Source organism: Pocillopora damicornis, chromosome 3 (genome assembly GCF_964200805.1).
Source record: "Pocillopora damicornis chromosome 3, jaPocDami1.2, whole genome shotgun sequence".
Taxonomy (NCBI): Eukaryota; Metazoa; Cnidaria; class Anthozoa; order Scleractinia; family Pocilloporidae; genus Pocillopora; species Pocillopora damicornis.
In genome coordinates this window covers 6,120,838-6,147,590 of record NC_142672.1, presented here as the reverse complement: position 1 = coordinate 6,147,590, position 26,753 = coordinate 6,120,838, and the positions used below count along the sequence as shown (strand labels likewise).

General features: G+C 37.7%; 1 protein-coding gene, 1 long non-coding RNA gene and 1 pseudogene across 6 annotated transcripts; 1 reads left to right on the top strand and 2 right to left on the bottom strand.

Moving 5' to 3' along the window:
* Positions 1 to 1,161: 1,161 nt before the first annotated feature.
* Positions 1,162 to 26,753, top strand: LOC149047982 (uncharacterized). 4 transcript variants are annotated; one of them, XR_016184917.1, is made up of 3 exons: positions 1,162 to 1,270; positions 1,558 to 1,695; positions 2,907 to 3,332. It is a non-coding gene; the product is annotated as an uncharacterized LOC149047982 (long non-coding RNA). The 4 variants fall into 4 exon arrangements; XR_016184919.1 differs by lacking the exon at positions 2,907 to 3,332 and adding an exon at positions 26,624 to 26,753 and having other exon boundaries at positions 1,183 to 1,270; XR_016184918.1 differs by lacking the exon at positions 2,907 to 3,332 and adding an exon at positions 21,194 to 22,714 and having other exon boundaries at positions 1,183 to 1,270.
* Positions 21,298 to 23,928, bottom strand: LOC149047983 (uncharacterized; annotated as a pseudogene). The gene is made up of 2 exons (XR_016184915.1): positions 22,736 to 23,928; positions 21,298 to 21,423 (listed from the first exon to the last, which is right to left on the bottom strand). The product of XR_016184915.1 is annotated as an uncharacterized LOC149047983 (transcript).
* Positions 24,003 to 25,658, bottom strand: LOC113677700 (uncharacterized). Its single transcript, XM_027194536.2, has one exon. The coding sequence runs from the start codon at positions 25,348 to 25,350 to the stop codon at positions 24,658 to 24,660; it is 693 nt and encodes a 230-aa protein (XP_027050337.2). The 5' UTR covers positions 25,351 to 25,658; the 3' UTR covers positions 24,003 to 24,657.

Here is a 26,753-nt window from a genome sequence, read left to right as displayed (position 1 = left end):
GGAGGAACCGTTGAAAATTTGAACACGTTATAAGGCATAGTATGGGGAACGAAATATGGTCGATTTACAACGATAAATATTTCGAAATCTGAATATTTTACACGTAAAATCAATAAAAACTTACTCATGCCCTTAAAACAGCAGAAATCGCTAGAAACTTCGACGGATACACAGGGTATGAGTAAGTTTTTATTGATTTTACGTGTAAAATATTCAGATTTCGAAATATTTATCGTTATAAATCGACCATATTTCGTTCCCCATACTATGCCTTATAACGTGTTCAAATTTTCAACGGTTCCTCCCGTAACTTAACACCGAGTCACACAACGCGTGACGCGTTCATGAATTCATCGTTGGCTTTTTCTCGAGACGTGAGCTTGGGCCGCCTATGCTCAAAGGGCCAAAGGCTTGTCATTAATTTTCGTCAGAATTGTCGTTCAGTTAGAAAGTGGTACGAAAATACAGCCAATAAATTGGGGCCGCACTGATTGATGGATTCCCTACATGAAGTAATAAGCTAGAGGTGTTAGTATTTTCGCTTTCATGACGCAAATTAAATTAAATTTGTCTCATAGTCGTATAATCTTTATTTAAGCACGAAACAATTCATCAGCAATTACATTAACTAAAACTATTTAAAAATTAAAACACTAACTAATAACTAAGAGCTGTTTTCCGTGAATGCCGTGCGTTATAGAGTGGCATTGATCTTGCGTTTAAATAACCCCAGAGACTCTGTGTTCCTTATATCACATGGAAGACTATTCCATAATGTGGCTCCACTATAGCTAAAGCTTTTTCGATAATAGTTAGTGCGAGGTAGAGGAACATTGAGTTTATTTTCAGAGTCCCTAAGGTCATAAGCAGAGTTACGCCATCTAAACTTAGAATTAAGATATTCAGGAGCTAGCCCGTGCAGACATTTGAAAACCATGGTAACTCTATGAATTTCCTGCTGGCTTGTCAGATTTTTCCAACTTAAAAATTCAAGTAGCTTAGTTGCATCGGCATACTGTTTCATACAGAACTGTGAGTTAAAGCAGTGAGTCCTCTGTGTTTTTCTTTATGTTTAAATAATGTACCCTTGATTTTAGTTATCGCGGCGCTAAAATCAATTCGTTAATTATGGTACACTTGTCAGATTCGTTCCTCGACCCCAGTACTTTTCTTCCGCAGGCCCCCAGGGATTGAGATTCTTGAATCTATGCGCAATCGGCAGAGTAAAGCAAAGCAGAACTGTGAAGCAGCTTCTTCTATACATTTAAAGGTTAGTTTTTTCACCTTCTGTTACTATAAATGTTTAGCTTTGTATATCTCAACCTGGTACTTGTTGTGACAAGACAAGAAATCGGATCAAGAGAGATGGTCCCTGAGTCGCCATTTTGATGCCGAAATAGCGCGTGCTTTCGCTTGAAACTTTTATGGCATTTTCCATATTCCCAGTGGTCGGCTACGGTCTTGAATAGACTTTCATGAACGTAATAAATTGTTTGGCAGTCAGTTATTTTCACTTAATTTCCACTGAAAGGTTCTTGGTATTTTGAAACTTCTTAGGATGTATCGGATTGTAAGCCCTCGTGACAGAATGTATGAAAGCGAGGAGAGCCAGAAAAGGCAGGAAGTCAGGCCACCAGAAGTGGAGAGGTAGTTCACAATCGCAGTGTAACCGGAAAAGTGTTGAAAGAACTTAAGGTAAGTCAAAGTGAATTGCTTTATATGTATGTGAATTTTTGGCCTTTGGCCAAGGGCGGTACTCAAAACAGAGGTCATGGTTTTTGGAAATACATAGGTCCTAGGCTGGTGAAGAACTTTTTTATTTGTTTCCTCAACTGGATGAAATACTGGCTGAAAAGATTGGGAATGATTTAGGGCTATAATTACAGCAAGATTTTCCATGAACTGAGCAACTTTTTAACAAATAGACAGTAAAACAGAGGTAACTTGAATTAAACAATGGCATCACAGAAACTTTTTTTTTTTTGCAATTTAAAAGGCTTCCATGCAAACTTTGAAACACTTTTTATGTAGGTCACATTCTGACACCTGTCAATTAGAGAGCAAAAAAAAGTGCACGAACAACAGTTTGCAAACAGACTTGAGTTAATGTCTATCACTCTCTCCATTCTAATGGTCAATAGTCTTATGGAAAGTATTATTCACCTCCATTGACAATAAATCTCCAAAGATTTACCTTTGTTCAGTTTGAAATGGCTAGGAAAGTCTTTGTAAAGTAAACTCAAATGTGTAGAAGTTGTGAGAGTTGTTTGTTCATTTGCTGAAATGGTGTGTGCAAATCTTGTCTTTCTTCCTTCATAAACTGAAGTCAAATGAGATACTTTTCCTAGTTAGATGTAAGGGAGATTTAATGTTGCTTTTACTTAAGAAATTCTTTTTTTTCTTTTGTACAATTTACGATAGAAAATGTAAATGTAATGATCATAATTAACATAAATTGATATTTTGCCAATACATATCAGAGGCTGGAGGCTGGTGCAAGGTGCAGATAGATAGATAGATAGATAGACTGTTTATTCACAAATACATTGCAGTCATGAGACTGAATTGCTTATTTCACAGAGAAATATATAAATAGGCAAATGTTAAAACTAATCACAAACATATGTACATGATATAAAAATATAAGTATCTAATGGGATTAAAATATGTATAGTTACTAGCTAAGTACTATGCGTTGTTTGTTGCTAGGCATCTTTGGACATTGCATACACAAAGGACTGTCTAAAGCGGTCTGTGTGCGAGCGTGGCAGATTGTATGTTCTCTGTTGTCGCAGGCAGTAGCTTTGTTCATTTCTTGGGGGCAGTAAGTTGTGTAGTTTATGCCCCGAGTTGTTGGCGATTGAATCAAAGAGTCGTTTACATAGTTCATTGCGTCTCTCTTTTAGCGTTGGCAGGCCTAGTCTGTCCAAGCAGTCCTGATATGACATATCTGGGAGAATTATGGAAAGAACTCTTGCATAAAGAGTAATTGGATCATAGTTTGTAAGGTTAGGTTGTTAGTAGGGTGAGGCATTTTGCGGTCAGCCTTCATCGTGTTAAGTTGTTTTGTTTCATTTTTGTTTGAGCTTATTATTATTTTTTACCTAAAATATCATATTTGAATCAGGTTTTACTTAGAGCTGTACTTCCATACTTCCTCAAGTAGCTGTTATCTACTTGCCTTGGGTTATATATCTTCAGCTTAGGTAAGACTGTTTCCTCTCTCAACATAACTAAATCTGGTAAGAACAATTCCAGACAACAACTGACCACAAGGATTTCCTAATAATGATTTATTGTAAAAATAAAGATAAAAGAAATGGAGTTTGAAACAACATTCTGATCATATTTGGGGCTTAGCACAGTTAATTTCAAATAGATTATTTCAATGAGATTGTGTTGAGCATGGGATGTTTGCTGCCCATGCTTCATCTTTTTTCTATTTTTACAATGGCAACATCTTTTGTGGTCCATACAACAAAAAGACATAATTTTCTATGCGAGAAGTACATCCCCCCCCCTGTATTTGGTGCCAATACATATGGTCTTTCATAAGTTCATAGCCTAGCCCACTCCCACCATGCTGCTGACTTAACAGCCTCTTCTATTGAGACATTTCTTTCTGTATATTGGCACTTCACTTCCAGAACAATTTTATTATCAACACCATCCTGAGATGTCCCAAGGATTCCAAGGGGAATGGAACCAGATGCCTGTTTCTTTGACTGTCTTACCAGTTCTGAGGGTGAATGCTTTGATAGTTTTCTCTTCATTGTCCACCCCCCACTGCACTGTTTTGACTCTTGATAAGTTGTACTCTCCTAGGAGTGGCTTCAGAGGGGATGGAGTGATTCTAATTATCTTCAGGACAGAGCCCAAATTACTGGTTGTAAGTTGACCCTTTCTTGTGATGTGCTAAGCAGGATTGTCTCTTTGGCCAACTGTTGATGGCTGATCCTCAAAATTTCATCTTCATCTTATTTAGTTATGCGAATCAAACAGTCCAGCTGTTGTTGGATCCCTCTAGCCTGAGGAAATTCCTCAGAGACCATAATTTCCTCAATAGAAGGTATGGGTAGCATGCTGACTTTAAGAGGCTCAGGGCTGAGCAGCCAACAAAGTTCAGTAAACCTTCGATATTTTTTGAGGTCCTCATACAGTGCAGCTTAATCATCATGTGTCAGCTTCATTAACAAAGTGCAGTAGCTCTAGGCAGAGTAAATAGTTAAGAAACCACTTGATTTGAAAGTGATTGGTCACACTCTCTTCTCTTCCACCATCAGTGACTGATAGAAACAGCTTCTATTTGATAATTCTTTATTTTGACCAATAGAAAAGAGAAATGTATACTGTCATGTGTCATTTGGTCTAACAACACAGGGGAGAGAACAAAATGGTGATTAACATGTTTGTAAGTTAATCACTCACTAATGAAAATCTTAGGAAGGTTTCCTTAAAAAGACCCCCCCCCCACCCCAGCTTTTAAAATTAAACCATTAAATAAAGGTAAGGTTGTAATTATGCGTTTTCTTTATCTGAAAGTATTTTTTTAGAAAAAAATTAAATTCATCTGTGAATGAATGGAAACTTTATTTAACACGGTAAAAATATCAGTATGACAATAGCAAACAAAGGAGAAATTTATCTTAAGTAAAATTTTCTATTAACTGGTTTACATATTTGCCATGTGGGAGTCTGATACAGAGAGCCATTTATCAATTCTTCTCTTGAAGTTGCGTAGAGATTTTGTAGTGCGTATATCCTCAGGAAGATCGTACCAAAGAGAAGCTCCGCTATAACTGAAGCTATGCCTCAGGCAGTCAGTTCTTGGTTTCTGCAAGTACAATTTTTGACTTGCGTCACGAAGATCAAAGGGCAGAGTTCTCATAGTGAACATGTTACAAAGATAATTTGGGGCGAGCTTATTAATGCATTTGTACATTAAATTTGCCTTTTGCTTTGTCCTTCTGACTGATAAGTTATCCCAGCTGAGAGAGTTGAGAAGATAGCTAAAGTTCGTATTATAACTTGATTTAGTAATTACTCTAGCAGTGTGATTTTGTAGTTTTTGTAGTTTCTCACACAGCTGTTGAGACAAGCCATCCCAAACAACACTGCAGTAGTCAAAATGTGGTTCGATAAGACCTTTATATATTTTGATAGCGGTATGCAAATTTATGCACTTTGGTACTTATTACGATAAGAAATCTTCCACTGATTGTTGAGTTGAAGACTGGCCCTGATATCATCATATGGTTTGTTATATTAAATCAATACACTTGTTTATTTTCTTGCATTTCGTCAATCTTTGTACTTGTGTTGTTACATTAGGTAGTTTGTTTTTGCACTTCTAGAGGCTAACTCAACAGTTTTCATTGTTGGTAAACCCTTGACATCTTTATTTTATCTTGTTTGGATAAACCATTGAAAGACACCCCAAGCATGCATTTAAATATCATTTATATACACAAATGTTACATATAGATAATATCAAAATCTTTTACAGATGGCTTTTTGTTCAGCTGGGATATAAAACTGTCATCTAATAATTAAAGCTGTCACATTTTGATACTATCCAATTAACACCTAGAATTGGTCTTCTCCACGGTGGACTGCATCATTTCTCCACTGCAAATTGGAGAACTACCTAGAACTAGGAGAGTCCAGAACTTCTGCTTCATGGGGTACAATTGTTTTTTCCATATGAAGGTGGGGATTTCAAAGCCACTGGACATATTGAAATGTGGGTGGTAAATATGAAGAGCATGAGGTACATCAGTTTTTGGGGGTTGACTAGAGATCACCATTGCTGGCATTTACCACTTATCACCATTGCTAACGTAAACCATTTACCCCACTGCCAAATACATCTCCAAGAGATGTTAAGGATGTGGTCTTCTTTTATACGTACTCTTCCAATGTCTTTTTTGATTTTGCAAATGACCTCTTAATTTCTCTCTACATCAGGAGGTCTTCTTTGAAGCTATTCATCAACAGGTGGTCTTATTGCACCTGGGAAATAGTTTTCTCCATACGACATATTTATTTGGCTAGAAGCCAAGCCACTTTTTCATGACTTAAACTCAGTTTATGAATTTTTTTTCTGAAGGGTGGGATTCAGCTTATAGCTGAGTGTTTTAGATGATTTTTCCCTCCAAGCCTCATTAAGAAATTGTAAATCATTACTGGTATCTCTTACCCAGCTGAAAGCCATGTCAGTTTCATAAAGATATTAAAACACACTAAAGACAAGCTGTAAAATGTTGGTCATTGAACTTTTATATACTTGGTGGTAAAGGAGCATTTGATTGAAACTGAACAACATTTGGAAAATGAGAAATATCTAGTTGACGTAGACTTTCCTAAAGCTATTAGAATGCAGTAAAATTCAATACCACAAATTGTTGCTGAGGAAACCCTTTGAGCCCTTTGCCCTTTGAGCATTAACAATGTCCAAAAGGGATACACACTGTTGCCTATCTCTCTGATGAAATTGAAACCCTCACTAGCCTTTGGATTAAAAAGGTAAATTTGAATTTTCTTTTAGAGCCCTGGGATAGCTTTTTGCTGAATTGAGGATGATGACATAGCATATTGAAGTTCCTGTTTGGGATTTTTTCTTGATTGGAAGTACTGCTTTTGCTTCTCATGCAATTTGTTGAAGGGGAATGGCGTGCAAGTACCAGTGTTCCTTTCCAACAATTGAAAGTCCCTTTGCTGCTAGTGTAGCTGGGAAAATATGGCATATTACTAACTAACGCATGTCTTTGCAAGGAGCTTGTTGAAGATCTGCCACTGCACTTTGCTTTTAGATCTTTTTCATCCTTGAGGTATTGCTCTTGTTCAATAAAACTGCCTTAGGTCACTCAATTCTGGGTAACATGAACTATACCATCTGCCTTTGGAGGGTTCTTTTTAGGGAATACTGCATAGATGTTGCAACACAAATCTTTTCCTTTCACTCTCTTGTTCCCTTTCTAGATGCAATTTTTTTCACAATCTTGCTGTTTAATGATGGCACCTTAATCTCTTTCACTCATTTAGTTGAATGGTTTTATTAGCTAATCATGAGTGCATGTTTACAGTCATCTGTGAGTATGTGATTTCCTATTTAAGCCCAACATGTAGGTAGGCAACAGCTCACCAGTTGAACTGCCTTGAGATATCTTTACCAATACCTGCTTTCCTGTGCTCTTGGCTGGGTTACATTTTAGTTATTTTTTTCACAAGAAGGAGTAACTCTTGAAAGTTTAGATCTTGTTTTCTTCTGGTTTTTGTCCCATGCTCTTATTTCCCAAAGCACTATTGTTTAAAAAAGTAGTGGTTTTGTTGGATCACTATTACAACAAGGTTCTGAATTGTACCTTACATAAGTAATATTGATAAAGAATTATGGGATGGATGGTGTGTAAAATGCATTAATGCACCTTACATATGATTGTAAGAAACAGCTAGTAATTAGTATTTTTGGGAAAAATGGTACCGAGATAAATACTTAATTAAACTACCATAATATTGTTGATGATCACTTTGATGAACCAATGGGAGCTTTACATAAAGTATGCACAGCTGAAGAGAGAATTGAGATGCTTTTTTTGTCTTAGTCATAACCTTCTATCTATCTCCATGATGCCTCACAGTATTCCAGTCTGTTTTATCTTCATTTCCTCTTTCCTTCCAGTGCTTATGTCATTGCTGCAGTGTTGTAGTTTTGCGAATCCTGCTTTGTAATATACTTGCATGTCTTTTATGGTTATATCGATATGTTTGTCTGTCACTGGCAGAGATGACCACTATCATTGGTGTTGTGACTGCACAGAGGGGTGAAAAGTACAATCCTCATTGGAAATAGTCTGTGGCAATGGAGGATTGGGACTGTGGACTGTATGTACAGATTTTTGCCAAACTTTGCTGAATGTAAATCTTTGATAACCCCATTTGAAGTCAGTAACGAAAAACAGAGGTCACTAAACCAGTGTTCGAGGTAGAGACATGTAGAGCTAAAATGAAGGTATATTCTTAAAGATTGCAGTGTTGCTATGAAGAGACTCTAGTGTTGCTATGGTAAACTAACATGTCAATCAAGGAATGGGTATTTAAAAGAATGAAACCGTTTTTTACCCATCTCAATGAAGGTGTAAAATAGATGCAAAATTAATGGAGATGTTTCTGATGAATTGTTGCTGTAGCTTCACACAATGTGGTTACCAAGTTTAGGCTCTGTGACATTGTTGTCAATGGTATCAAGTCCACTGTACATTTGCAGATTACAAGTGTGATTATTTGACAAATCTGCACATTCTCAAACTTTACTACTTTTCATAATCTACTTCTAAGGAGTGTTCTTTGAAGGAAAAGACTTCGATAAGGACAATATTCTTTACCAGGCGTTTTGGCTAAAGCTTCAAGGAAAGGTCAAACTTTAAATATTGACATTTGATATTTTATGTTTGATTTGGTTTATCTTGTGGCATTGCAATTTTTTGTTGATGTGCAGTTATTGACCTGTTTCATTGAAAGATGATGATGATAATAATATTTAGTAATAACAATCATCATCATCATCATGATCACAAAAACAACAAAAATGATAACAATTAAAACAGGTCTTAATTAGTGGTTTTAAACTGACCTCTAAATGTTCAAGGTATTTATAAAACAGAATAAACCAAACAACAGAAATAACCAAAAACAGTGTATTTAAAATCAAAAGGAAATTTCTTGACAAAGAGTCTGGCAATGGTATTTTAAAGTTGTCCAGGGTACGTCCTGTATTGCTCTCTGCAAGCCATGTAATAGGAACACCTACTACCTATGCACCAGTTTGACCGTGATTGCTCGTTGGAAATTCCTGAATGAGCCTGAGAGTTGCAGAGAAGGCCTCATACATGCTCTTCTAAGTTGATTCTCTATTTTTCCCTGAAATGCTTCAATTCAGGTCAATGAAACTTGGACCTTACTTAGGACTAACCTTTCATTGCTCAAGTATCTGTCTGCAGCATGCACATGCGAGCTAATTTTTATCACTATTTTCCAACCAACCAAAGGTTATGGGATGTCAAGTAGTTCTTGAACTTTTCCCAGTTGTTGGGTACATAGGTACTGGTCTGCTCTACTTGTCGTGTGATGAGCTCTACAGATTTAACATGTTGTACTACAAGCTAGCATTACATCCTTCAAATGTTGTTAGAGCTCTTTAAGGTTTCTAGCATGAGTTGTTACTTCTATTTCTCTAGTATCAGTGGGGTTCATATTGTCAATATCTACTTGATTGCTCTCACATGCCTCATACAGGTTGGATGTTTTCTCTGTCTGTATATTGGATGACTGTTTTGCCCACTTCTTGTGGATGTAATTTTCCCAGGGGGTAGCTTTTCTTTTGTTGTGCTGTCTGGTGATTTTTCAAAATTATTTTAATATTCTTCTCTTTCGAGGACTAGAAGCACGTCTTTACATGCATCCCATTTGTTTGATTTTTGGGCTATCATACAACATTACTGTTGGCAAATTATTTTGCCCAGTTGTGTAATAAGTTAGAGTACAATGAGTCAGTTTTGCTAATCAGCATAACAGTGAGTAAAATGCATATTCCGAAATTTGTGCAACTTTGAGATTCCAGTCGTCTGTTAACCACACTGTGCAAGATGATGGTAGAGAAGTACCACTGAAAACATGGGTGGGTTAAATGGTTTTGATTTCCTACAAATTATACTTTTAAGTCATTTACCTTGGCCTGAAAGTTTCTTTAACCCTTTGTGGAGCATCGTTAACCTAATTACGTAGTACACCATGATGTGCATGTATGGGGTTACTCTTTCCTTTTGGTAGCCTTGACATGATGATCTCAGGGATGTGAATGTGGTAATCCACTCTGACAAGACTGTGTTAAGGACAATATTCTTTACCAGATGCTTTGGCGAAAGCTTCAAGGAAAGGTCAAACTTAAAATATTTGATATTTTTGTGCTATTTTATAGTCATCCAGGGTACGTCCTTTATATTGCACTTTGGAAGCCTTGTAATGGGAACACCTACAACCAATGCACCAGTCTTTTTGTGATTGTTTGTTGGAGATTCCTGAATGAGTCTGAGAGTCACAGGGAAGGACTCATATATGCCCTTCTTAAATGACGCTCCATTTTTCCAAGAAAACACCACACTGAAACCTGGATATTACTTAGAACTAACCTTTCATTGTTTAAGTTAATCTATCTGTCTGCTACATGCACATGTGAGCCACATTTTTATCGCTATTTTCTAATGAACTAAAGGTTACTGGGTGTACAATAGTGTCTCTTCTGGTGCTTTCCTTTCTGGTATGGCCGCTAGCAGCTAGCTCAGGCCTTGGCGTCACCTCATGCTTTACAGTTGCTCCTTCACTGAATTGTAGAGTAGCTGATGCTTTTGCCAACTGAATTGGGCATCTAATCAATAGTGATATCTTCTCTGCCATTCCCTATTTCACTGGCAGCATAGACCACTTGGCAATTCGCATCTTTTCCTTAAACAGTTCTGGGGGCCATTTACATGATCTGCGACAACAAAAATAAAAAGGAACTTAACAAAGAAGTACCTCTTATGATGAATACTATGGAAATTGCGAAAAAAATAATCATCTCATCAGAAGAACATGGTGAATTTGATTGAATCCTTCTTGCAAATTCTACAAGACTTTCCATGGAAACAAGACAGTATCCTACTGGTATTTTACCTCTTGGATCTATGCTTTGATTGGAAGAGCTTTCTATGAATTCAACAGAAATTTCCTCAACAACTCCAAAGCAGTGTGCAGCGGAATCTGTTCATTCACAACATAATCTTCAACAATAAATTATTTCAGCAGCAGCATTTCTCGCTTGTTCCACAGGTACTTTCTTTTGCTTCTAAGAACTTACATCGAAATAAATCTCTTCTAAGTGCATCCTGTTCTACTCTACAGCTGCCTTTCCTCTCCCAGAAAACAAATTCTTGAATACATAATGCGAAACTCTAAAACACTTTCTGTTCAGGACCCTTGTGGTTAAGAGCCTTCAACAGCATAAGTCTCATCCTGTTGACGTTGTTCTGTACAGTGTGCCCTTCAGGTCTTGGAGAATAAAAGTTTCTGGAAAACTACACCAATGTTAATAGATTTTGACCAAATGCATTTACAAATGCATATAACAGACTTAAATTATATATTTGCAATAACTGAAAGACAAATGAGATAAAAAGTCCATAAAAAATAATTTTCATTAATAAAGGAATTACCTCAACAACAAAGGGGAAAGGTTTTCTTCTGCTTCCCAAGTATTCTCAAAGCTACTATAGCCTTTCCATTATATGAGGAATATTGTTCCCTAATGAAAGCAATGCCTAATTAGTCTTCATTTTATCTGGACATGTACTGGATAAAAGTAAAAGTTCTTACCTCCAAGTATTCCCAGCTTGCTATCAGCTGCTCTGCTTCATATATCCTAAGGTTTTTACAGGGAGACCTCTTTTTCTTCTTCCTCTCAGGAAATAATATATCGGCTAAACTTAAATTGTGGAGAATATCGATGAAATATGCTCTCGCTTAGGGAGATGACTTGTATATCTTTGTTTTGACTGCACTTAGGGAGAAGGAAAGGGATATTTACATTCTGAAAGAGTTTCAATTTTTCTGGTCCAGTAAGATCTCTATATTCTGGCTTCTTACTCTCCTTGTTGATTCTAAAGTTAAAAGAGATCCTAATACTTTCGATAAATTCTTCATAACTTCTCATGTGTTTCTGCTTATCTATTAGGAATCCATCAGAGAATGTTTTTCTTTTCAATAGCATCACCTCTTCTCAACTCCCTTGTGAGCAATTTAATTAAAACATCTGAAATCCTGAGAGAAATATAATGTGTCTATGATAACATGATCCATGATCCATGGGTATAAAATCAAATAGTGGTTTTACTTTACAGTTGAATTTCTTTCCAGTGGAAAACTTTATTTCCTCAATAGTCCTAGTACCAACTGTAGGGTCACCAATTGACCACTTTTTGCTTTGTTCCATCGTTGCTCCCTGTTACACTTGCACCACACAGGCATAATCCGCATTTGCCCTTCCTAGACTACAGACCAGTGCTCAAAATTTCCAGTCTCCATCTAAGAAGTATGCAAGCTTGTAGGTGCAGTTATTTGCACTTATTTCCGTCAAGTTTGACATTTCCATCCGAAGGTTTACTAGGCTCTCTCTTAGATTATCATGTCTCTGTAGTTTTTATAACAGCGAGTACGTAATTCCCCTTCTCGCCCATTGCCACCTCCTTTTCATTGAGCAGGGTGAAAGTAAAGTTGATAACTGTAAGCCTTTTTCCAATATTTGTTCCATCACCACTAAGCTTTATCCTAATAGTTTCTCCATCATTGATTTCTCCATTTGGCTGAAGTCTCACAATATGTTCTTGCAAGGATTCTGCAAATCGTAATTGGAAACCCTCAGCATCCCCTTGAGTTGGTCTCGGGGCCCATTTGCTGTTTAGTTCAATAATTCGCTTCTTAGTGGATTAGGTGTTGGGAACGTCATTGGCTTTGATGGCAATTTCATGCAGGGCCTCATGTGAAATGTTAAACTTGTCTTTTAGATAGAGCCCCACGTTTATATTATCAAGGTCATCATTGGTAAGTTTCTTTGGATCAGACTCTGTGAAACTCAGTTCTCCCTCTTCAACAAGATTAAAAGTTTCATGCTGATTAGTATCAGTGTTAAGCACTTCAATTTTTGTGGCAATAAAATTGTAGAGCCTAAGAAAGGACAGAGTAGTTTGGCACTCCTCCTTCAAAGGGTTTTTTATTCTCTTCTGGTGATGCTTAGAATGATCATTAAACTTCTTTTTAGCAGGGCGTCTACCTTTTTTGCCCTTGATGATAACCTTTTTGGCCAACTGCATAAATTGTTTCTTATAGAAAGCTCCATTCTTCTCAGCTTTCTTAAGGACTTGTCAGGCTTTCTTAGCAACTCGCAAACGCTTTGCCTTCTGTACTAGTGATCAAACTTTATATTGATTTGATTTACCTTGTGATATTGCATTTTCTTGTGTATGGGCAGGCTTGACCTGTCTTATCAAATGATAATGATAATAATAGTAATCATGATAACAACAACAACAACAACAAAAATAATGATAATAATAAAAAAGGGCTTAATTCATGGTTTTACACCGACCTCAAAACGTTCAAGTTATCCATAAAATAGAATGAACTAAACACTCGAAATTACCAGATACAGTGTGTTTTGAAAAATCAAAAGGACATTTATTTACAAAGAGAAAGGCAATGGTGTTTTATAGTCGTCCAGGGTAAGTCCTTTGTAATGCACTCTGCAAGCCACATGATGTGATCACCTACTACCAATGCGCCAGTCTTACTGTGATTGTCTTTTGGAGATTCCTGAATGAGCCTGAGAGTTGCAGAGAAGGCCTTATACATGCTCTTCTCAGGTGATCCTCCATTTTCCAAGAAATTTCTCAATGAAACCTGGACCTCACTTAGGACTAACCTTTCATTGTTCAAGTATCTGTCAGCTACATGCACATGCGAGATATTTTTTCTATCGCTATTTTCCAATCAACCAAAGGCTACTGGGTGTCCAGTGATGTAATAAACATGTAAGTTTAATAAACTGGTGGTAACCAATTGTAACAAAAATCATAGCACAAAACTACCAAATTTTTCATTTTTTTTGTGATAGAGCTTTTAATGGGCGTGGCCGTCGGAAATATGATAGAACGTTTTGTCAACAAGGAGTTTCTTATTAAACCTTGCAAGATGGCCATGTGTTGTTTTCATAGTTCTGAACATCCATTTTGTCTTTTTAAAGCCGGCATTCTTTCAAAGCGTTCACTCGCTTCTTGGATTTGTCTACTGTGTTAGCATAGTTGATGCTCTTCATAAGATCTAAGAATATCTCTTGCTCATCAGAGGAAAGGCCATTCTTCTTTGACTTTGACCAACAGTGCATTGCTTGTAATCTATGGAAATTGCAAATGTACACCAAACTGTTGGGAAATTGTTCTACAAAGGCAGTGATTTCTGGATCGGAATAATCCACCATGAAGTATGTTGATGCCTCGCTGGGTTTCATCCCTTCATTATGGCAAGTGCTTCATTTATAAAGGCTTGATCTTCTGACTGGCACATGAATTCAGCCACAACCTTATATCCCACGTTAGTATATACACGAACTAAAGAGAGTGGAATTGCATACCTTGTCATTTTGTATGTGGCGTCCATCAGAACCAGTTCACCAGTGGCATATCTTTGAAACATTCGTTTTTGCCATGGCTCTTGATGAAGTCATCGCAATACTACACGGCTGAAATCGCCTCGGCAAGATCACCCAAATCAACTCCTCCTATATGGAGTTGTACAGGTTAATCAACTGTGGCTGTGCGATGTTCTACCTTTGCCATTGTCCTCGTGACTTCACCCTTCTCTCTACCTGTCCAATTCCCAAACCCTCAGGGAGAGTTGAGAGTAAATGTACCAGCTTTCGGTCCTTCCATGTCACACAGATGAGGTTGCCACTTTGACGGAAAAGCGATTCTCCCCTGACAAGGCTTTTGACCTGCTCGCATTGCTGGTCAACAATGTCCTTAGGTAGGTACTTTCTATTTCCCCTCACTGTTCCACAGGCTCTAATTCCCTTTTTTTCCAGTTCTAGAAAGAGAGGTACATTGGTATACCAGTTGTCAACAAACAATTTGTAACCTTTGTTGAAATAAGGCTCTGTTAGCTTTAGAACAACTAGCTGAGCCAAATCCTTGCTTGCTGCTGGACCCTCTTTTCCAGTGTAAATAGAAGTACCAAGTACACAGCCAGATGTTGAATCTGCTATAACAAAACCTTTGATTCCAAATCTGCTTCTCTTTAAAGGCAAAAATTGTCTGAAGTGAAGACGGCCCTTGAATTTGACCAGTGTCTCATCAAGAGATAAATTCTGAGAAGGCGCATATACAGCTGTAAATTTGGGCACAAGAGCATCTAAAAATGGTCTAATTTTCCACAGTTAATCCCTGTTGGGATCTGTCTGGTTTGGGGCATTGCAGTTATTTACAAAGTGGAGATATCTCATAATGTGAAGGTAGCGGTCTCTTGACATGGTGCTAGAAAACAGTGGAGTTTTGGTGACCGAATCAGTTGACCAGTAAGCTTTCAAAGTACTTTTTTTGACAAGACCCATTGCCAATGTAAGCCCAAGCCAAGCCTTTAGCTCTGGAAGGGTAAAATCGTGGAGATCACTCAGGGAATTGTCCTCAAGCTGCCGTTTTTGATGCTCAAACCGTTTGGTCTCGCGAATAATCAGCTGATAAACATCATGAGTAAACAGAAGTTGGAAGAAATCCAAACAATTACTATCATTGTCCATTTCTACCCTCATACCAACCTCTTCTCGAAAATTTATGCCTTCTGGGGGTAGTATAGCAGATGTCCATCTCATATTGGAGTAGTTTTGCTCCTCTTCATCGCTGTTTTCAATTCTCCATCACTTTCCCCTTCCTCTTCATCGCTATTTACCTCTTCATCGCTGCTATCGACATTGAAGGCGCTTCATTGTCAGAATCCACGTAGGCGATTCGTAGAAATGCTACAGGCAAGTCATCTTCGTCCACAAAAGTTAATCCCATCGATTCTGCAGCCGCCATTTCGATCTTTTTCGCTAACAGATGTCTTACAAATTTTTTGGCGACGCCATATTTAAATGGCAGACGCGATATCGGCAACAACTGGAGTAAAAAATTCGGGAAAAATTCGTATTTCGATGTTTCGAAGAGCTCTTTTCGCTGAAAATGAGCTTCATTTTATTATCCAGCGGTTTAATGCATAAATAGCCTCAGTTCCCCACGGGCATGCTTTAAATAGCAACAAAAATAGGTGATGTAATTTTCTACGGCTGTGGCTGTAGTTCGTCCCCCAGGGGTTAACGTAATTAGTAAAGCTTTAATTTTGGAATATAGTGTGCTCATGTTTCTTAATACCAGCAGTTCTTGCATTAGTTTACTGGTGAAATTCACCTTGTCTTAGTTAATAATTTATGTAGTAATATTAAACCAAAAATTGTGACATACATATCAAGTCACAGTCAAGTGTAATTCTACAGTTTTACTTTCTTCTTTTCCTCATTTCGTAGAATTTCTTTACCGCTCTATCACAAACACTTTCCTCATCTACATGATTTTTGGATGCATAAGAAATGTACATCTTACATTCATCTGCACTTGGGGACATTTTATTTCTCAAAGCCCCATGAATTCTATTTTGTGCAGAAAATCCTCTTTCACAAGGCACAGAAGTGAGAGGAATTGTTTGAAAAACTTGTGCTAGGGTAACAAATGAAGGAGTATGTCATCGTAAACACCTGGCTTTGCACAGTTCATGAAGAGGTTTGTCCTTGTTACTATTAAGAGTACTTGTTACTTGTAATAGTACCAGTTCCCCACATCAGAAGGAGACATTTTTTGGCAGAAACAATGAAAATAAGACTAGAACTGAAAACACTCTCTAACATGGCGGGAAAAGCAAATTTTAGACCTATTTTGGGGGGGTTTTGGGTCTCTGACCAGTCAGAGACAAGGATTTTAATTTGCTTATCCAATTAGTATAATCGCGTGCTTTACATACCATGCGTTATTGGTGCCTAGTTCTCACGTAGATCATTAGTTAATGTCACACATCCTGAAGTAATAGGATTTCCAAATTGCCAACTTCTGTTACAATACAATACAATACAATACACTCTTTATTTAAAGAAATATAAGGTTTACAAAACTTCATGTCCTGCAAATAGCTACAATGCTAATCTAGGCAGGACAAGACTTTAACTAAAGGCGTTATTAAATTACATAAGAAAAAAGAAAAGAAGAAATACAAAAACATACAGAAAGAAACACCTTACATATAAATTCAAGTACAAGGGATTTTGTTATTTGAAAAAGACTAAAATTACAACTAGAGGTATATACAATATATCAGGTTAACTTCACAAAATATTTTATTAAAAAATTAACATTCAAATAATTATCTTCATTACCTGGAACATTAAGGAGTAGTGATTTGATTTTTTTACGAAAATTAGAAACGTTGAGAGTCTTAACAGAAAGTGGAATAGAATTCCAAATAGACACACCGATTCTAGTAAAAGATTTTTTCATTTTAGTTCTAGAGAATTTGACAGAGAAGCATTCTTTTGCAGATAATCGCGTATTATAATGATGTTCTGTATTGATTTTCGCAAACTTATCGAGAAGACTTTCAGGAGCTGTCTTAGCATGAACGTCATACATTAAATAGCTTAACTGTTGAAAGAATAAAGACTGCAAAGGAAGGCAGTTTGATTCAATCAAAAAAGGGATTGCATGGTCTCTGGGTTTAGAAAAATAAATCAAACGCAGAGCACGTTTTTGCAGAACAAGTATCATATTGAGGTAGGTCTGTGGACAGTTGCCCTATGCACAGATACCATAATTTAAATAAGGAGAAATAAGTGCATGATATAAATTCAAAAGAAGACGCCGTGGAATGTAATGCCTCATTTTAGCAATTATTCCAACCGATCTACTAATTTTGTGACAGATAAAGTCAATATGATGCTTCCATGATAGTTCAGAATCAATCATTATACCCAAATATTTAACAAAGTCCTTCATCTCTAGAGTTACTCTAGTATTTAAAGTTGGATTAAAAATCTTAATTTGAGGAATGAAAGGCATTCTTTTTTGGTGGGGACGAAAAATGACATAATTAGACTTTTTGACGTTGAGCGTTAGTTTGTTAGCATTAAGCCATTCGCTTACTTTCTCAAGTTCATTATTGACAGTTAGTTCAAGAGTACGTAAGTTGTCATTTGCATAAGTTAGACTTGTATCGTCTGCGAAAAAATAAAAAGTAAATTCCTTGGAAAATTTATGGATGTCATTAATATATAACAAAAATAACAAGGGTCCAAGTACAGAGCCTTGAGGTACTCCACATACGATCGTTTCAGTTTCAGATATGCATTTGTCTATTTCAATAGACTGTCGGCGATCTGAAAGATATGATCTAAACCAAGAATTTATAACTCCTCTTATTCCATAGTGTTCAAGTTTTGTCAAAAGAATCTCATGGTTAACAGTATCAAATGCTTTCTTAAGATCTATAAAAATTCCTCATGAGTACTTTCTATTGTCCATATTAGAATGTATGGTGTTCACAATATCAAGAATCGCGTGCTGGGTACTATGTTTATTGCGAAAGCCATATTGTAAATCATAAAGAATATCATTCTTGTCTATAAACTTTATCAGTCTACGATATAAAATTTTCTCAAATAAACGATTATAAATTGATAACAAAGAAATTGGCCGATAGTTTTCAAGTAACGTCTCGTCTTCACCCTTATAAACTGGAATTACTTTTGCATATTTAAATTTTGCAGGGTAAACTCCAGTTAGTACAGAGTGGTTAAAAATTTTGGTTAATGGTATGGATATGACTGATTTGGCAAGTTTTAACAGTTTAACAGGGGTAGAATAAAGCCCCAGGGCTTTATTGTATGGCAACAAGCTAATTTCTGTTTCAATTTCTTGCGGTATAATTGGATCAAAATAAAAACTGTTCTGCAAAGGCGGATCAAGATAATCAGAAAAAGTAGTGTTAACTTCAGGAATATTGGTTGCAAGTTGATGCCCTATTGACGAGAAGTATTTGTTGAGTGTGTTACCAATCGTTTTAGAATCATCTGATAAAACGCTATGCTCGTTAGAACGAATGAAGTTAATTCTTTTTTATTTTTTCCTTTTCTTCGCATCTCCTAATATTTCGTTAATACCTTTCCATGTCGATCGCGTATTTTTTATGTTAGAGTCAAAAAACCTTTGATAGTGACGTTGTTTACTCAATCGAATAAGGGTTGTTAACTTATTTCTATATATTTAATATTTCGGCCAGTTTGATTCAAAGAACAATTTATTCTTCACTTTTATAGATTTCCTTAGTCCAGCAGTTAGCCAAGGTTTAGTTAGCATTTTTAGTTTTCTCACTGAAGCATCCCTGAGCGGTGTATGTTTATTAACTACATGATTTATAGTTTTATAAAGGTGAGAGGACGACTTGTTTACGTCGCAATTACCAGAAACCTCTTCCCAATTAATTGCACTTAGGTCATTCATGAATTCATTAGCATGAAAGCTGGAATAATCCCTAAATTTAGTCTTTTTTGTATGTGGTAATTTTTGCTTGTTTACGTTGACAATACAGACTTTCGAAAAATGATCGGTTGAGTCGGTGACGATATTGCCACTAGAAATATTATTCGTCAGGTTATTTGTGAAGATATTGTCAATTAAAGTCGCTGAGGACCCATACACTCGCGTTGGTTTATCAATTATTATTGTGATTACTGAAATACTCGAGGGAATCCGAAAGATAGTCAAGAAATTGATCAGTTAAAATGATGTGGCATTTTCCTTCAAAACAGCTTTGAATTAGTCTCTTTTGAACAGGATAAATTACAACACATGTATGTCAACATGTCTTCCTGTCCAGCCAATCAATCCATGCATGCTTTGCGATGGACTTTCGGTCCCAGGCCCTTTTTCTTTTTGTTACCGGCGAATTATGTTGTCGGTAAACAATGCCGCAGATAATTTTCTTGTGATTTGGTGGTGAAATTTCAATCCACAAGGCTTGATAAGAGGAATTAGTAGAGCGTTCTAAGACTCGATATTTATAGTTTTCATGAACAAAAAGACCAACACCACCGGCAGACAACGGGGTTTTAACAAATTCAAAGCAATAGCCAGGTAGTTGTGGTATAAAATTAATAGATTCGCCTACGCACAGTCGCGTTTCTGTAACACCTAATACCGTGAAATTGGAAAATTAAACGAGACTTACCTTTAAGTTGAAGTTTGATTGAAATTCTATCCGTCACCAAGCACTGAGGGATTACGTGAGATAGCATTGCGCCTGCGCGAACTCAGTTTTTAGAGCACTTGCCATGTGTGCAGGGGAAAGAAAACCCTGACCAGCAAAATGGGAGGGCCTTAAAAGGGAGGGCGCGTAATCCCTCAGTGCTTGGTGACGGATAGAATTTCAGTCAAACTTCAACTTACAGGTAAGTCTCGTTTAATTTTCCAATTCTATTCCGTCACCGCACTGAGGGCTCACGTGAGACTTCAAAGCCCACTGCACACATGAACAGAGTAATGACCAACCAAGCAAGTCATATTGGTCAAAAACAGTTTATTAACTTTACTCTTGTAACAAAACGTTAGAAAAGCTATCTGTGTTGATAACAGGCTTGCTATAAAACTTTGCAAAAGTGTCAGATGAGCTCCATCCTGTAACTGATAAGATGTGCTCTAATGGTACAGATTTCAACAAAGCCTTAGATGTTGCGGCAGCCCTAGTACTGTGGGGCTTGAAAAAGTTTACATCAATTCCTGACTTTTGCATTACAGCTTTGACCCATCTACTGATGGTGTCCCGGGAAACTGGTTTAAATGGTTTGTAATGACTAATAAACAATTGTTGTGCACCTCCACGTAGAGAAGAGGTACGATTAAGATATGCCTTCAAGGTAGTGACAACACAAATGTTAGGGTTGTCCGGGTAAGCTTCAAACTTAACAACAGTGGGTTTCGACCCTGGCTTAGACTGTTTAATAGGCCTGGAGATAATAAAAGTCACAGAAGTTTCTGAAACAACCATGTCCTCCAAAGACAAGTAGTGAATTGTCTGCCCCCGTTGAGCTGATACTAATGACATTAAAGTGACTAATTTTAAAGTCAGATCCTTTAGTGAGCAGTCTGTAATAGAGATTGTCTTAAGATAGTTCAGAACCTTGCTCACATCCCATGTCTCAGTATATCTTGGGTTGGAGGGTCTTGCTTCGTAAACTCCTTTTAAGAACCTCTTAACACTCTCTTGTGCTCCAAAAGTCATCCCGTCCACAGGCTTTAAGACACTGGATAGAGCAGACTTTGCAGTGTTAATACCTCTGTAACCGATGCCTGACTCAAATAGCTCCACTAAAAAATCTAGTGCCTGGGGGACAGTGGTAGAAACTGGATCAATCTGTTTTTTATGACAATATGTAGTCCATCTTTTGATGTAAGATGAATACTGCTTTGTAGTTCCTTTCCTCCAGGACTGTAAGATGATGGAGGTTGCCTTTTGAGAAATTCCTTGTGTCTCATAGGACTGCCGGACAATCTGCATGCAATCAGAACCATTTTCCTGAATAGGGGGTGGACTTCTTGTGGCATCCCCAGCATTTGTAAGGCAGTTCGTTGTTGTGGTAACACTCTTGGAGCAGCCACTAACATGCGAAGAAGTTTGGGATACCAACTCTGGGTTGGCCACATTGGAACTATCATCAATCCCTCTGCACAATCGGTTTGTATTTTCTGTAGGCATCTTGCAATTAAACTGAAAGGAGGGAAAGCATAGAACAAGTGTTTATCCAGTGTTACAGAAAATGCATCAATAAAGGCTGCCCCTGGGTCAGGTTTCCAGGATACATAGCATGGAACCTGATGATTTAGTCTGGATGCAAAGAGGTCTATGGAGGGCTCCCCCCAGATATCTGTGATCTGTTGGAAAATATCAGATCTTATCATCCATTCCTTGTTGTCTGAGAAAACGCGTGATTCCCGATCTGCCTCAACATTTTTGGGGGATATGAGCAGCTGTTAACTATATTTGTTTTTCTATGCACCACTGCCAAATATCTTTAGCAATAGTGTGACATTCCCTAGAATGTACACCTCCCATAGCATTAATATAGTTCACAGTTGTAGAGTTATCAGAGTAAATCTTAACATGAATGCCTTGCTCATTTTTGCAAAATGCCTTAAGTCCAAAAATTGCAGCTAACAGCTCCAGACAATTAATGTGATATTTTGCTTCTTCCTCTGACCATCTACCCCCTATTTTCTCTGTCTCTTTGACAGCTCCCCATCCTTTAGTTGATGCATCGGTGTAAATTATTACATCAACCTTTGAATTAGGCAATAATATGGGGTAGTTATTTGTCTGTATGTTATCATACCACCACTTTATCTCTGAAAAGCTTTCTTGGGATAATCTCATTTGAGCATTATAATTGCCATAGTTTTGTCTTAAGGCTGTAGTTTTATCCCTCTCAAGTTGTCTATAATACAGTGGTCCATATAAGATTCCAGGAAAACTTGACACTAAAAGCCCTATAAAGCTAGCTAGTTCCTGGATTGGGAGCTCAACAAGCTCCATCATTTTCTTGCATCTTTCCCTTATGCTGAATTGGCACTGAGTAGTATGCGTCACGCAGGTCTACTGAGGCCATATAACAGTTTGGAGTCATAAGCCTTATTGCCGATTGTAAGGTATCCATCTTAAAATGTTGATACTCCACATGTTCATTCAAATTCTTCAAATTTAGAATTAATCTAAACCCTCCATCTTTCTTAGGGCGTATGAATGTAGTAGAAATATATTCACCAGGGCAATGTGTGGTTTCTGAAATCACACCTTTGGTCAGCAGTTTATCAATTTCATTGTCAATGACCTCCTGCTCTGGTTTTGTAAAATTTATTTCTTTTGGTGGCATAAACTGCATTGGCTCTCCATTTTCAAACTCAATTTTATAATTTTTCACACTATTAAGTATGAAAGGATCTGAGGTTATGCATTGCCACTGAGAGGTAAATTGTTTTAGTCTTCCACCTGTAATTTTAATAGGTTGCTCTGACACATTTCTTACCTCAACGTTGTTAGCAGTCTGATTCATTTTGACTTCCCCTCCTTCTTCCTCTTGAAGTTCGGAGGATTTTTGTGGTCGTTTTTCCACGAGCCTAAAAAAGGCTTCCTGTAATGTTGGTTTCCTGAGCGTCCGCGGCTATGTGCGTAAGAGTTGTGCCTGTGATAATCAGGCTTGTTCGTTGATCGACCACTGTGTGTGGAGACTTTCTTTCCCACTCGATTGACCTCGGTCAATTCTTTCACTTGTTTCGGGAGATCATTGTCAAACAATTGGTCAGTGATCGGAACCGACGAGGAGCAAAGATGTTTGTATTCATCGTGTAAATCCGGTTTAATAAATTCCCTTCGTCTTTGATTGAGTTCACTGTTTGCATTAGCGAACAATGTAAGTGCATCTGTTGACTTTTGAAGAAGGTCGTTTCCCGCTGGGAGTGACGACAAGTGCTCAAGGAGTTTGTCGATCATATTTGTCAACACGCACATTCCTTTGAAGATGGATGTCTGCACCTTTTGCAGTCTAACATCTTGGGACCGGACTGTTGGAGTAAGGTGGTCCTATACTGGTTGATTGACTCGTACTTTTGTCAAGAATTCACAGTTCTCTGGTCTGTGATACTTGTTCAACTTTTCCTGAAGTTTCTCTTCAGGCAGCCCTTCTTTGAGCATGGCATTCACTACATTCGCCAACTCTGTGTTTACACTTGGGCCCGTCTCCTCTTTCTTCAGCTCTTGTTTCAAGCTGTTAAGTACCTCAAATTTTCCTTCATTAGAAGGCATATTTTGAGCCCCGGTTGAGTCAGCCAGCTTTGTCACAGCTTCTTCTAAGCTCGTAGTTTTGTCATGTCGCTTCTTCTTCGTGGGGGGCTCTTCGCTGACCTCATGGTCATTCTCGGCAGATTTTGCCTCCTGTTCTTCCTCCGTGTCAACATATTGTATTTCAAAGTCTGACTGAAACTGTTTGAACCACTTAGCAATAGTCTTGGATAAATCTTGAGACATCTGGGTGAAACCCTGTCTCAGCGTAGCAGCCAGCTCTTGTAAACCATGTGAGTCAGTTTTGGCGCCATCAGCGCCATCACCTCTTTCGATGATTCTAACATTTGCTTCAATGTGTTCGCTTCTAGAGCCACTACTTTTCCTTTTTAAGTTGCCTTTCTCGCCCTTAAGCTCAGATTTATCTGAGGTCTTGGGCATTTTTTGCGAATTATCGCTTAAAACTAAAATTCTCAGCGTGTTGAAAAAACAAACGTCCGTTCGCTCCAAAGGCGGCAACACACTGAGTTTGCGCAGGCGCAATGCTATCTCACGTGAGCCCTCAGTGCGGTGACGGAATAGAATTATGTTTTACCTCACTGAGTACGTGACACTGAAAATGTTCAATATTTTTTCTTAAGCTTCTTATATTAGTGTGAAGAATAGAGAAATCGGATACGACATCTCTATTTCTGGTATTTTCAAAATTCACAGAGAAGCTATGAGGCGAATAGTAGCTCGAACGAATTTTACTCGTTGTCATTAAGTTAGCATCAGGATCAATCGTTTTGTCTACGGAATCGTTCTGAAAGAGACCAAGATCATAAGCTATTAAATGAATAGATCGATTTCCTGGAGGCTAGATTAGTGTCCAGTAAAGCGTTATACTGCGGGTGGGCATTTTTCAGATCTTTACAGTTATAATATGGCAATTCCATCAACAGAAATTTGTTTTCTTTAGCGAGATTTTTCATCTCTTTGTGCGAAGCCATTTCCAATAACTGTATCACATCATTAAGATTATGAACGAATAACAATTAACACACTTATCTCCTTAATCCTGAGTTGGATTACTGACCAAGCTTTGTTTCAGATTGTCAAGATCGGCCATGCGTTTTAATTTGAAGACCTGAGAACTACTAGATTTACGAGCTAGAATCTCAGAGTTCTTCACCCACTGTACTGGAATTGATGTGTTGATTTCAATTTGTTTGTCTCGCTAAGAAGTTGCTGTAATCTCAGGATCAGGTGTTCATGAATTCGGATATTTCTTGTGTGAAAATCAGCAGATAAATCCAGATCATCAGGGTTTAAGTTGGAAGTTTCATTACGATGAGCCATGACTTCTTCTTTGGCCAGTCGTCTTATAAACTTGCACACAATAGGTCTTGGGTAATGGCGGTCAGCCCTTCGGCTATTCACTCTATGAGCGATATCAATGTCGTTTTTCGTCACTCCCTCGGTTCCGATAACATGGAAAAGCTTTAAACACAACTGCGTGGTGGTTTCAGAAGACTCGTGTTCATCCTGTGCAGGAAAGCCAATAATTTTGACGTTATACTGAAAGCTGTACTTCAGTAAGTCATCAATGGCGGCGTCCAAACTGTCAACTCTTGTAGAAATCGCTTCAAGCTTACGGCAAGTTCTCGAAAGTTTTTTTATATGATGGTCCTCACATAAGAAATCAACACTCTTTTGGACACTGTTTCCATATCGTGTTGCAGCGTCTCCAACCTGCTCGATTTCTGCTTGAAGTCGTTGTTGCTCGATGGTCGATTTCAGCTTCTGGAGTTCGCTATTTACAGCTGAAATCTCTCCCTTTGGTTTAAGGTTTTCCTTGTGTAGATTTTTAACTTGACTCATTTTAGTTTACGACATAAAGCATTGGTACGTATTGAGTTTTAAACCGGCATGTGCGGAGCGCCCGCCGACATCTCACTTCTCGCCGGCATCTCCATGTGTTACATGTGTCTTGGTGACCTTTCCATCAACTAAAAAAGTTTGCTGCAAATTTATGTTTATAGATAATTACTCTGATGGACCTTTTATCTTCTACGACCCTGATACGTTCACGCCGCAATACGACACATGTTTTAAATATGAAACTACGTAAAATAATTATCAGAAATCTATTATCTAAAATAAATAAAATGGCTAGACCCATGTACCAATCAAAAATCCACCTCTGGAATCTGTGATTAGGTTGATGCAGCCAATATTTGATCGCCTTGGCTCCGAAGAATTTCTTGTTGGGTGTGAGAGGTGTCTTGATCAAAATCAAAATGAATGCTTATACCATGTTATGCACTAGTCAGTGGAAAGCCCCGCACCCCCATACCCGGGGAATAGCGGGGCATTAGACCAGGCGTCCCAAGTAAATGAAGCAAATTCCCCGCTATGCGGGGCAATTTCTTATGTCAAAACCTCATTTTTGTACTCCGCCCCCGGGGCAATACTTGAAAAATCCCAAATACACAACGTTGACCAAAATTAATTTATTTCAAGAATTGTGCCTCAAACAAAACTTTTTCAATGTCTTCATAAAATAGATGAAACAATCATGGCTTCCTCTATTCCTCTTGGTAAGACATAGTTCTGTAAACTTTTCTCTGGACGTGTAAATGACTAAACTGGAACATGGTGATTCAAGCAACGCATCAACACAAAACAAGTTAAAGAAACACCCGAAATTGTAAATTTGGCAATAACTTCCTTTAAAATTGGCAAAAACCACTCCTAAAACAGTAATATCAATTAAAGGACTTAGCTATACCCGAACACGAACTAAAGTAAATACTAGATTCTTTAACATAACAAGTCCCAACATGCATTTGACATACAACTACATCTAGAGTAAGCCAGATGGCGGTTGAATAATCCCAAATAATGGTAGTTTACACACTACTGTGTTTGAAAAAATGCATGATTACATGTAGAAGTGCCCAATGTGTATATTTCAGACACATCATTTGCAATGTGTTTGAATGTCCCTTTGTATGAGAATAAATTGAACAGTTTGGAGATATCACTTTTAGGACATTTTAACTGAACGAGTTGTTGGATTCACATGTATTGCTAATAAGCCAAATTTTGATTTCATATTCTACAAATGCTTATCATGTTGCTGTCTTCACAGTCGGGACACAGCCACCTGCCAGCTGGAGCAGCAGTCAGGCCCAGGCACTCAAAGTGAAACCATTCAATTGGACAGGCAACATTATCACATGCTATCATCTCCCCATATTCCCCCTCTTGACACCAACAGT

Coding starts and splice junctions, on each gene's coding strand:
- LOC113677700 (XM_027194536.2), bottom strand. CDS start 25,350: ATGAGTCAAGTTAAAAATCTACACAAGGAAAACCTTAAACCAAAGGGA.